The sequence below is a fragment of the Thamnophis elegans genome, chromosome 8, assembly GCF_009769535.1.
Source record: "Thamnophis elegans isolate rThaEle1 chromosome 8, rThaEle1.pri, whole genome shotgun sequence".
NCBI lineage: Eukaryota > Metazoa > Chordata > Lepidosauria > Squamata > Colubridae > Thamnophis > Thamnophis elegans.
The window spans coordinates 79,550,685-79,562,983 of record NC_045548.1 but is presented as its reverse complement, the minus strand read 5'-3'; the positions used below and the strand labels follow the sequence as shown (position 1 = coordinate 79,562,983).

At 52.6% G+C, this 12,299-nt stretch overlaps 1 protein-coding gene across 1 annotated transcript in view; it reads left to right on the top strand.

The window, feature by feature from the left end:
* Positions 1-11,816, top strand: part of CPSF1 (cleavage and polyadenylation specific factor 1) — a 43,611-nt gene extending 31,795 nt beyond the window's left edge. Inside the window, 26 exon segments of the mRNA XM_032223049.1 lie at positions 935-1,026; positions 1,458-1,483; positions 1,486-1,563; positions 1,566-1,593; position 1,652; positions 1,816-1,855; positions 1,858-1,911; positions 1,914-1,937; positions 1,940-1,964; positions 2,191-2,276; positions 2,279-2,326; positions 2,654-2,724; positions 2,726-2,746; positions 3,465-3,548; positions 3,915-4,056; positions 4,751-4,771; positions 4,774-4,839; positions 4,842-4,900; positions 6,974-7,322; positions 8,098-8,142; positions 9,649-9,798; positions 11,142-11,258; positions 11,261-11,270; positions 11,382-11,425; positions 11,428-11,519; positions 11,679-11,816. Of these exon segments, the coding sequence (XP_032078940.1) occupies positions 935-1,026; positions 1,458-1,483; positions 1,486-1,563; positions 1,566-1,593; position 1,652; positions 1,816-1,855; positions 1,858-1,911; positions 1,914-1,937; positions 1,940-1,964; positions 2,191-2,276; positions 2,279-2,326; positions 2,654-2,724; positions 2,726-2,746; positions 3,465-3,548; positions 3,915-4,056; positions 4,751-4,771; positions 4,774-4,839; positions 4,842-4,900; positions 6,974-7,322; positions 8,098-8,142; positions 9,649-9,798; positions 11,142-11,258; positions 11,261-11,270; positions 11,382-11,425; positions 11,428-11,519; positions 11,679-11,726 (1,821 nt within the window). The 3' untranslated portion in view covers positions 11,727-11,816.
* Positions 11,817-12,299: the final 483 nt, after the last annotated feature.

Below are 12,299 nucleotides of genomic sequence, written 5' to 3'. Positions count from 1 at the left end.
GTGTGTCACCAAAACATTTCAGACAGGATGTCCACCTCCTCCAGGTCATTCTTGGACTTTCTTGGGGTTTTCCCCCCCTTGAAGACCTTCCGCTTCTCACCCCAGAAGCTCTTCAGTTCTGAGCGACTGAAGAAGTACTTCTGGAGAACAGAAGAAGCTTCTGGGGTGAGAAGCGAAACCTTTTCAAGGAAAAAGAAACGAAGGAAGTCCAGTAATTGCCTTTGGAAAAGCATCTTTGGGACATCTTAAGACAGGAGATCAGAGAGTCGTGACTTCTGATTGCACAGAAATTAAACTTGTTTTTGTTCAAGGATCCCGTTATGGCACCAACTGGCCTTTAAAGCTTGCCTAAAGCTCTATTTTCTTTTAAACCTAAGAAGGCTTTTAGAAAGGGAAACTGGGAAGGCTCCTCCTGCAGAGAGCCAGTGGAGAAGGATCCGGGATCTGTGGAGATCTCTTCCTTTGGGTCGGATTTCTTCTCCCAACAACACATCGCTCACTGGGGAACCTGTTCCCTTTATTTAAGGCAGTGTTTCTCAACCTTGGCCACTTGAAGATGTCCGGACTTCAACTCCCAGAGTTCCCCAGCCAGCGAATGCTGGCTGGGGGATTCTGGGAGTTGAAGTCCGCACATTTTCAAGTTGCCAAGGTTGAGAAACACTGTCCTATAGAGACAGAATGCTGCGCTTCAAGAGCCGAGGTGGCGCAGTGGGTTAGGACAGTGTTTCTCAACCTTGTCAACTTGAAGATGTCTGGACTTCAATTCCCAGAATTCCCCAGCCAGCATTCGCTGGCTGGGGAATTCTGGGAGTTGAAGTCCGGACATCTTCAAGGGGGCAAGGTTGAGAAACACTGATTTAAGGTCTTTAAACCTGCGCGTTGGGAGCCCCCGGGATGGAGCATCCCTCACCCGGCTCCCCATTTCTCCTGCCAGGTTCACGTGGAGCAAGAGCTACTCATCTACGAGGCCTTCAACCACGACTCCCCGCTGGCCCAGACCAACCTCAAAGTGCGCTTCAAAAAGGTAGCCCCCTTCGCGGCTGTGAGCTTCCCCCTCAGCCTTCCTTTCCTTTCCGTCCTCTTTCTTTCTTTCTTTCTTTCTTTCTTTCTTTCTTTCTTTCTTCTTTCTTTCTTTCCTTTCTTTTCCTTTCTTCTCTCTTTCTTTACCTCCCCCTCCTCTCCCTCCCTCTTTCTTCTTCTCTTCTTCTTTCTCTTCTCTTCTTTCTTTCTCTTTCTCTCTCCTCTTTTTCTTCTTCTTTCTTTCTTTCTTTCTTCTTTCTTTCCTTTCTTTCTCTCTGTCTCCTTACCTCCCCTCCCTCCCTCCTCTTTTCTTTCTTTCTTTTTTCTTTCTTTCTCTCTTTTCTTTCTTTCTTTCTTTCTTTCTTCTCTCTCTCTCTCTCTTCTCTCTTTTCTTCTTTCTTTCTTTCTTTCTCACCTGCTTCTCTCCAACCAGGTTCCCCACACATCAACTTCCGGGAGAAGAAATCAGGCCGTCCAAAAAGAAGTCCGAGAGACGTGGGGGGCGAGGAAGCGGGAGCCCCCGAGGACGCGGCGCTCGCTTCCGTACTTTGAAGACATCTACGGCTATCGGGGGTTAGGAGAATAATTCCTGGAGGGCGGGGGGGGGGGGGACACAGGCACAGGCCAGGAGGGTCTCCTGGTGGGACGGTCGGGGAAGAGCCGCTTTGGGGCATCTGATGAATAGGACCCAAAATCTGGGGGTGGGGGGTGGGGCTTATTACCTCCGAAGGAGTCGGGAAGGCCCATCTGGAGAACACAATTCCTTGCACCAGAAGCCGCTGTGTTCCTTCTCAGGTGTTCATCTGTGGGCCCTCGCCCCATTGGCTGCTGGTGACTCCCGGGGAGCCCTGCGCTTGCACCCCATGACCAATAGACGGCCCCATGAGTCCTTTGCCCCTTCCACAACGTCAACTGCCCAAGGGCTTCCTCTACTTCAACGCCAGGTAAGCCTGCCCAGGGTCAGAGCGAGGAAGCCCCCCCCCCGCTTAGAACACTGCCCTGCTGCGATCCTTAGAGCTGACCCACAACTTGGTCGAGCAGGGGGTCTCCAAACCCGGTGACTTTAAGACTTGTGGGCGTCAACATCATCGCGGCGGCTGAGGAATTCTGGGAACCGAAGTCCACCACTCTAAAAGTTGCCAAGTTTGGAGCCCCGGTGGTAGAGGGGAGGTGACTGTGTCCTGCCTTGCAGGGGGAGCTGGCCATCAGCGTCTTGCCCGCCTATCTTTCTTACGACACGCCGTGGCCTGTCCGGAAGATCCGCTGCGTTGCACCGCCCACTACGTAGCGTATCAGTGGAGTCAAGGTAGGGCTGGGTGCTCGGGGGAATGCTAAAGCGGCTTGGAAATTGAATTGCACCGGGAACACAAGACAGCCTTGTTCCCTTCCCTCTGCTTCCTTCCTGCATTTGTCGTCACGCGGCTTCAGATTACGCCCTTAAAAGGCTTCTTCGGTATCAAAAGAAGTTCGTCGCTCTGAGTGACCGCGTGTTAAGGTTGTGGATTTCGGATCTCAGCTTGCATAACGGCTGCGCTTCGCGGTTCAACGGTTTTGAGAGGGATCCCTCCCTCCTTTCGCGCCACATATCCGGTCTCTTCCCCTGAGGCCGGAACGAAACTCCTCATAGCCCTAGGTGTACGCCGTGTCCACAGCATCAACAACCATTGCACCCGAATCCCCCACATGACGGGAGAGGAGAAGGAGGTTCGAGACCATTGAGAGGGTGGTGCGCTGGGGGAGAACGGGCGAGATACTCCACCAGGGGCGTCCAGAGAGGACAGCTCGCCCGAGAGAAGGTGACCCCTGAAGCCCTTCTCCCGTGGTCCTGCCGGGGGAGGGTCTTTGGGGCCAGGGGCAGGGAAGGAGAAGTGGGGGATGGGCCCTTAAATGAGGCAGGAATGGCTGGATTTCAATACAGGGACTTTCTGGGCTTGTATATTAATAACAGAATAACAGCAGCACCTCTTCCTCCTCTTCTCTTGATGGTGTTCCCTAGTAGGGCAATGAACTGGTCTGCAGAAAGCCACCAAGCTGTGAGAACACCAAGGACCCCACAGTTCTCTCCTCCTCTTCCGCCCTGCTTCCTCCTCTTCTTCCTCCCCCATCTCTTCCTGCTCCCCACCCACACCCCCACTCCCTTCTAGCAATGATGAGGTTCCCTAGATGGGTCATGTAACGTCTGCAAGAAAACCTCAAAGCTTTGAGAGCATTCAAGGACCCACAGTCCTCTCCTCTCCACACACACACCATTCCCTTCGTCCGCTGTTGATGTTCCCTAGTGGTTAGTGAAAGGCCTGCAAGAAAACCTCCAAGCTCAGCGAGAGCCTCATTTCAACCCTGAGCTACGTTTCCCTCCCCCTCCTTTTATTGGTTACTCACTCTGGAGCTCAGTCTCCCCCCCACCCCGACCCCTCGCCTCTCTGAGAGCCCTCTCTCTTCTGCAGATGACGCTACATGCTTCCTGCAGGAAAGCCTTTTCTATCCAGATGATCTCTCCGGTCAGCTGGGAGACCATCCCCAAACACCAGGTGAGAAGAGGGGAGACGGGGATCCTTGGGGGGGTTAAAATGTGGGAGGCTTTCACGGGGAGGGGTGCATTCATGCAGAGCCCCAAAGGTAGGATCGGGCGTTGTGATCCATGCCCCCCCATCCTTTTGGGGGGGGGGCGTGGAGATCAGATGCTCATGGTCAAGTAATAACTCCATAGCAAGCAAGCCCTCAATACAATAATGACTAACAGCTGCAGCGATTCGCTTAGCGACTATGGCAAGAAAGGGAGCAAAACGGGCTTAACGAATGCCTCGCTCAGCAAAACAGACATTTGGGGTTCTGTTATGGTGGTTAAAAGCCCCCTCCCCCCCATCCCATCCTCTTCCCCCTCCTCTGCTCTGCAGGATCGAGGAGGAGTGGGGCACGTGACCTGCATGAAGACGGTCGCTCTGAAGAGCGAGGAAACGGTCTCCGGCCTCAAGGGCTACATTGCCGTCGGGACTTGCCTGATGCAGGGAGAAGAAGTCACCTGCAGGGGACGGGTGAGACAGACAGACACACAGACACACAGCACAACCCCCTCCCCCCTCCCCGGTGAAGCTTTTCCCCCTGTTGCAACTCCCAATTCCCAATGCGTGTCAGTCCCACACATTCCAGAGGTTCGGCCACTGAATGACGGAGTTTGCAGAGGGCACCATAAAGGGCCGGGATGGCGAATCTAGGGGAGGCGTGCCAGAGGTGGAACACAGAGCCTCTCGTGAGTGAGTACGGGCACCGACGCCAGCTGCTCTTCCGGGCTCCGTCACCTGCATGCGTGCCGGACAGCTGGTCTCGCTACTTCTCCTTCCATAATCGGCCCCTTTCATTTCCTTCCACTGGCAATAATGTGGAGGGCATTCAGAGCATTATGTGCTCAAGAAGAAGTGCCTGAATGTAATTTAGACTTCAGTATTAATCAGCTTGTAACTGACGATGCTACCAGCTCTGAAATAAAAGGCTTTCTCGCGGCGGCCAGCTGCTCTTCCGGGTTCCGGCGCACACATGCGCGTGGGAACCCCAAGAAAGCAGCTGGCCGGTGCGCATGCGCACGACAGAACTCGGAAGCTGGCACGCACTCCAGTTTTCACTACTGAAAGGTTGATTTAGGGTCTCCTGTTTGAACAGGGTTGGACTAGAAGGCCTCGGAGGTCCCTTCCAGCTTGTCTTCTGATTCTCCCCGTTGTCCTTCTTGGTGCAGATCCGATCATGGACATCATCGAGGTGGTCCTGAGCAGGGCCAGCCCCTCACCAAGAACAAGTTCAAGGTGCTGTACGAGAAGGAGCAGAAGGGGCGGTGACTGCCCTCTGCCACTGCAACGGCTACCTGGTGTCGGCCATCGGCCAGAAGGGAGTCGCTCAGGGACCCCGAAAGGGCCAGCGGCCAGGCGGCACTCCTTCTCTTCCAGCTACGGCTGGTGCCTCCCTGATGGCGGTTTCGTTACCAACTAGGGAACATCAACAGTGCTAGAAGGGAGTGGGGATTGTGGAGAGGAGGAGGAAGAGAGGAAGAGGAAAGAAGAGGCGGAGGAGGAGAACTGTGAGCCTGGTGGTTTCCTTGCAGACGTTTCATGACTTGACTAAGTATCCTCATCAGGGCTGGAAGAAAGGGGTCTTTACCAATTGGGTTAAGAAAACCACCAAGCTCAGAGAGCACCAAGGACCCCACAGTCCCTATCTCTCTTCTCATACTCCTCCTCTCCTCTCTACAACCCCCCCTTCCTTCAGCACTGATGTGTTCCCTACTTGGGTCATGAAATGTCTGCAAGAAAGCACCAAGTTCAGAGAGCACCAAGGACCCACAGTCGTTGTCGTCGTCGTCGTCGTCGTCCTCCTCCTCCTCTCCACAAACCCCTCCTCCTTCTAGCACTGATGCTGTTCCCTAGTTGGGTCACGAAACGTCTGCAAGGAAACCACCCAGCTCAGAGAACACCAAGGGCCCTACAGTCCCCTCCTCTCCACAAACTCCTCCTCCTCTTCTCCCTCCTTCTCTCCTTTCCTCTTCCTTTCTGCACACCCACTCCCTCTAGCACAGATGTTCGCTAGTTGGGTCATGAAATGTCTGCAATCAAAGCACCAAGCTCTGGGCCCACCAAGGAGCCCTGGGACTTTGGGAATTGGGGTGACAAATGAATTGTGGTGGGGGGGGGCTGTGACGGAGGTTGGTGGGGGGGGGGTGCAAGCAGACCAGAGAGATTAGGATTGAGTATTTTTTTTTTTGTATCCAGTTTCCATTGTGTCCAAGCTTGGTAAAATTGAATCACAGCCACAATAGAGCCCCAAAGTTTCCATGGATAACCAAGGAAGTTGTTAAGTGAGGTTTTCCCTCATTTTACGACCTTTCTAGCCAAAGATGTTAAGCGAATCACCACAGTGTTAAGTTAGTCACACAATGTTAAGTGGGACTCTGTCTTCCCCGTTGACTTGGGTACCAGAAGTTTGCAAAAGGGGATCACGGTCTCCCCCCCCCCCCCCCCGGCCACTGCAACCGCCATGAGCACACCAGTTGCTGAATTTTGATCATGCGACCGTTCGCAACAGTCATAAAGTGTGAAAAAAACCGTCACAAGTCCCTTTTTTTCCAGCTGTTGTAATATTGGACACTAAAAGACCGTTGTAAGTCAAGGATTCCCTGTATGTTAACCATCCAGAGTCAGTTGATGGTAAAATGGGAAGCCGATAAACGTAATCCTAAATAAGAACAGGAGGTGAGCCCTTCCGTGTGGGGCCATAAGAGAAGAGCCGGCTCTTGCTCCAGATGTTGATTCCCGGGGCCAAGGTTTAGGGAACAGGGGGCTGGGGGAGGCGGGGGTGAATTCTAGAGAGCCAGGGTGTTCTGACCAAGGCTTCCCAGCAGCACGAAGCTGAGTCCTCGTCCCAATAAACCCCTTTTATTAAATTGACAGTGAATTCCTCTGCAGGAAAGTCTTTACTCTCCCACAGTCTTTCAAGATAGCTCACAATTCCTGGCCTTTTATCAGGCATGGAGACTGGCCATGCCGAGATCTCTCAGACGCCGGAATACGTGGAATGAACTAAGTGCCTCCTGCAAATCCACTCCCCTTTCGCTCCCCTTTTATTTTCTCTGGGAGGGGCCATTCACCATCCACCTGTGGCCTTACTCCAAGTCGACCCCTGTTCTTTAGCTGTTCCTGTTGGCAAACTCTGCGCATGCGCACACTGGGAACAGGCTCCAGCTGTTCTTCTGCCCCACTGATGTCCGACTCCGAAGGCAGCTGATAACTGTCAGACGGCCCTGGCCCCTCTCTGCCTCCGACACAGAGCCCTCCTCAGAGCCTTCCCCAGACTCCAGGACTGGCCATCTTCCTCCCCAACCCTCCTCACTGTCCGAATCTGCTGCCAGCTTCACTGGCTGCTGGCGGGTCACAACGCAACCTGCCACCCTCCTGCTTGTCCCCCGGTGCAGATTTTCCTCTGGAGCCTGAAGGACAACGACTTGACGGCATGGCCTTCATCGACACCCAGCTACATCCACCAGATGATCAGCGTCAAGAACTTCATCCTGGCCGGATGTCATGAAGAGCATCTCGCTGTGCGCTACCAGGAGGAGAGCAAGACCCTCTCACTCGTCCGGGTGGGGACCCCAAGCAGGGTGGGGAGGGCTGCCCATACACTGACACACACACACCCCTCCAGGCCACCTCCTGGGCCTCTGCTGACCTCCCGCTTCTCTCTCTCTCTCGCCCGCAGGACGCCAAGCCCTGGAGGTCTACAGCGTGGATTCATGGTGGATAACGCCCAGCTGGGGTTCCTTGGTGCGTCTGGGGGGGGGTGGGGGGACTTGGGAAAGGATGGGGGTGGCCGAGGCTAGGGGGCGGGGTTCTCTGTGCACCCCAATGCTGCACAATGCGTATTGGGGTGGCAGGGAATGAAGAAGGGGCTTTGGAGCAGGGATTGATCTGTAAAGAATAACTGGATTCACCAGGGAACTGTGTGATCCCAGGAAGATAACGCGCACTCGTATTTTTAGGAGCGTAAGACGCTCCGAAGTATAGGACACACTTAGCTTTTAAGGAGGAAAACAAGAAAAAAATTTTTTGCCTCCTTGCAACAAACAGTGAACAGCCAGTTTCAGTTTCAATTTCAGCACAGCGGATTAGCACCAGCAGCTGATAGTCGGTTGGATCGGCTCCTAAGTCATCTCTTCAGGCTGCAGGAATTGGCATTGCCTATTGCCGCCTCCAGGCACCCCGTTTTCAGTCTCCATGTGCCCCGTTTTGTGCCCATTTCGGGCAGTCCCTGCAGCCTGAAACAGCTGGTGGTCAGGAGGCAGTTGCTTGTGCTAATCAAACTGTACTGAAACAGGCCGTTTACTGTTTGCTGCAAGGAGGCAAATTGCAGAGAGACAGAGACAAAAGGGTGGAGGCTGGTGGGGTGGGCGGGACTGCATTTGGTGATAAGACGCACCCAAATTTTCACCCATTTTAAGGGGGGGGCGCAATGCATTATACTCCAAAAAATATGGTGTCCTCGACTTATAACGGTTCATTAGAGTTACGACCGCTGAAAAAGAGTGACTTTCTTTTGCAGTGTCCGACAGGGACCGGAACTCTGGGTATATGTACCTGCCTGAAGGTGAGAAGAAGCAGAGGAATTTACGGTTCATTAAACGTATCTTCTTGGCTCTGGGGAAGAGGGACGGGCTGAGAGATCCATCTCTTTCTCTGGGAGATTCGGATCCAGTTTCACTTCTGTCTGTCCCAAAGGATCTTTTTGCAAAAGCACAGCTGGGCTCCTTCATAATTTTTTTCTCCCCTTGAAAACTTCTTGCTCTTCGTCCCAAGAAGCTTCTCAGTTCTAACTGACCAGTGGAGAGTGGAAGGATTTATATTCTTGACAGTCCTCTGGGTTGAGGAGAATATAACAAAGAAAGAACGTAAACCTCTTCGTTCCCGCCCAGTCAGAACTGAAGAAGAGTCTTGGAGGAGAAGCGAAACGTTTCAAAGAAAACGTTTTTGGAAAAAAGCACCTTTGGGTCCCTTGATGGTAACATGGGCAGCCAATAAATGGAATCCTAAATAAGAACAGGAGATAGCAATAGCAGTTAGCAGTTAGACTTATACCGCTTCATAGGGCTTTCAGCCCTCTCTAAGCGGTTTACAGAGTCAGCATATCGCCCCAACAATCCGGGTCCTCATTTCACCCCTCGGAAGGATGGAAGGCTGAGTCAACCCTGAGCCGGTGAGACTTGAAACGCGAACTGCAGAACGGAAGTTAGTGAAGTAGCCTGCAGTGCTGCACTCAACCACTGCGCCACCTCGGCTGAGATGAGCCCAACCCGTGGCACCAGGTCACAATATTAAACGATGAAGTTCCAGCCTGACCCTCAGGCTTCTACTACTGTATTTTTCAGAGTATAAGACGCACCAAGATTTTGAAGAGGTAAATTTTTAAAAAAGTTTTTGCACTCTGCAGGCTCCCAAACCCTCAACACGCCTCGTTCTTGTGAAAAATAGGGCATGCAGAGGCCTGCAAAATGCTCCTGGGGGCTGGGGGGGGGGGGAGGAAGGAGCAAAAAACAGCCATTTTTCGGGGGGAAAACGGAGTTTGCCAAAAAGGGGGCATGCATAGTCTTTAGGAGGTTTGTAGAGGGCTCCTGGGGGCTGGGGGGGAGGGCCCCAAAAAAACGAGCAAAAAGCAGCCTGTTTTTTGCTCGTTTTTGCCCTCCCCAACCCCCAGGAGCACTTTGCAGGCCTCCCAAACCCTCTGCACGTCCATTTTTCTGAAGGGGGGGTGGTTTCAGGTGGCCAAAAATGATTTTCACCCTCTTTTTTTGGGGGGGGGGAAGGTGCGTCTTATACTCCGAAAAATACGATAGATCATATAAACAATTTCTTTTTGCTATGGGAACCATCTGCCTCCTCCTGCACACCTGTTGACCTGACCTTGACAGTTTCCAGAGTCTCCCAAGTTCCCATTTAACTGCAGAAGTTTCATTTCTCCAAAATTAAACCCGGTTTGTACTCAACATTTAACACACACACACCTTTAATGCAAGTTGAAAGTAGTGCCCATGTTTCACTCTTGACACCTCTGGTTCCCGCCCTCCCAGCCCCCCCGGGCCTTTTGCTTCCTCTGCAGCGAAGGAGAGCTTTGGCGGGATGCGGCTCCTCCGCCGAGCGGACTTCCACGTGGGCGCCCACGTCAACGCTTTCTGGAGGAGCCGTGCGGGGAGCCTGGAAGGGCCGGCTAAGAAGACCAAGCCTGGGAGAACAAGCATCACCTGGTTTGGTGAGCGAGTGGTGAGGGGGGTGGGGCAGGGGATTCTGGAGACCAGGTTGGGTGATGCTCTAGTCCATTCACACAACCTTCCTGTGTTAGCACGGGGAAAATCTTGCATGTTTGGGAGCGCTGGCTGTCTTTTGTTAGTTCTGTTGAGGTTTCCAGATTAGAATATGGGGTTTTCTTGCAGAGTTTCATTACCCAAGTACTGTGTTTTCAGAGTATAAGACGCACCAGAGTATAAGAGCACCAAGGTTTTGAAGAGGCAAATTTTAAAAAGTAGGTAGTAGATAAAGGGACAGAGAGGGAGAGAAAGAGAAATACAGTAGGGAGGTAGGGAAAGAGAGTAGGTAGGTTTGTAGGTAGAGGGATAGAGAGAGAGAAATATAGAGAAATACAGTAGGTAGGGAGAGAGTAGGTAGGTAGGTAGAGGGAGAGAGAGAGAGAAATACAGTAGATAGAGAGAGAGGGTAGGTAGGTAGATGTTGTGGCCCAGATTAAGTCCTCTACTTAAGGACTCTGGTTTAGGCTGCACTTTTGGTATTAAGTCATGGCAATTGTAAAACGGGTCACCAAGGGACCTGATTTTATAACATTGTGTGCAGTGGTTAAGTGAATGTCGCAAAGCCAAGGCGGACCCATTGTTAATTATGGGTGGGTGTGGGTGGGTGTTGGGCCAGAAACAGGAATAAACGCCAGTTCTAGGGAAAACATTGAGATAAAAAATAATAATGAATAGGATAGGAATAGGAAATAAATAGAACAGGAATAGGGTAAAGTAATAGCAATAGCAGTTAGACTTATCTACCGCTTCATAGGGCTTTCAGCCTCTCTAAGCGGTTTACAGAGTCAGCATATGCCCCCCAACAACAATCTGGGTCCTCATTTCACCCACCTCGGAAGGATGGAAGGCTGAGTCAACCCTGAGCCGGTGAGATTTGAACCGCCGAACTGCAGAGAACAGTCAGCTGAAGTGGCCTGCAGGCTGCACCCTAACCACTGCGCCACCTCGGCTCTATATAAGTAGAATACGAAAGAAGAGAATAGAAAAGAATATGAAAGAATGAAATGGAATAGAATGGAATAGAGAGATGAAATGGAATAAGAATAAGAAGAGAAGAGAGAAAGAGGAAATAAGAGCCACAATAGAAATAAGAGAGAGAGTTGGGGGAGTCCCTGACTGAAGGACCTGGAAATGGGGAAATGCCGTCTGGGTGCTGAGCCCCCATGGATGAGGGCGTTGAGGAGGGTCAAGAGCCCCAGTTTTGGGATCCCTGAAACTCCAAGCGGTCGCTAAGCGACAGGCCGTCAATCAAGGGTGACCCAGAGGCCGTGTGCTCTTCCTCGTGCAGCCACGCTGGACGGAGGGATGGGGCTGCTGCTGCCCATGCAGGAGAAGACGTACCGGCGGCTCCTGATGCTGCAGAACGCCCTGACCTCCATGCTGCCCCACCACGCCGGCCTCAACCCCGGGCCTTCAGGTACCGCCCGGGGCACAGAGGGGCGGGCGCAGGCCCCGAAGGGAGCGGGGAGGGGGGGGCACCCTCGGATCTCGGGCCACCTCACTTCCCGCGCTCTCCCTCCTCCGCTAGGATGCTGCACGTGGACCGGCGCATCCTGCAGAACGCCGTCCGTAACATCTGGACGGGGAGCTGCTCAACCGCTACCTCTACCTGAGCACCATGGAGCGCAGCGAGCTGGCCAAGAAAATCGGCACCACGCCGGACATTGTGAGCAGCCGGGGAGGGGGGGGAGGGAGGGAGGGGAGGGAGGGAGGGAAGGAATGCAGCCAAATCGCTGCAGGATAAATCAACGCAAGAGACCACCACCACAATAAGGATTCTTGAACGGAGAATTCTCCTTCTTTTCTTCCTCCCTCCTTCCCACAGATCCTGGAGGACCTCCTGGAGATCGATCGCGTGACTGCCCATTTCTAGGGTGGGAGGGGTCTTTGCTGCAATGGAAGCAGTTGGACGTGCCCCCCCCCTCTCCTCCCCAAGTTGCCTGTTGTGTGGTGTTTGTTTTGTTTAAAAAAAAAAGCGATAAATGAAATCTTTGTATAAAATGTTCCGGATTTGTACAGAAACGACCAAGTGGGTTGACTGTGTGCTGTGAACCAAGTGGCGGAGGAATCCTGGTTTATGCTGCGGGGACATAATATCTGTTTGTGGCTGGTGGGTGGGGAGGAGTAAGTGGGGCCCCCAGACCTAAATCTGCCCTGAGGGAGAAACGATCTCAATTCTGTCCCCCAAAAGTGCTTTTTTTCCCAAAGAAGCTTTGTTTTTCCTTGAAGAGTTCATCCTTGTCCGGGAAGCTTCCCTGCTTCTGACTGAATAGTAGGAATTTATCTTTTCTATTCACCAGAATCGAAGAAGCTTCTGGGATAAGAAGCGAAACCTCTTCAAGGGGGGAAAAAAAAAACAGCTTTGGGAGGCAGCCGATCGTCCCAAGGGGATGATGGGTAGGCGAAGCTTCCCAGGGTGCCCCAAGACTGCGGGTGTAGTCAATAA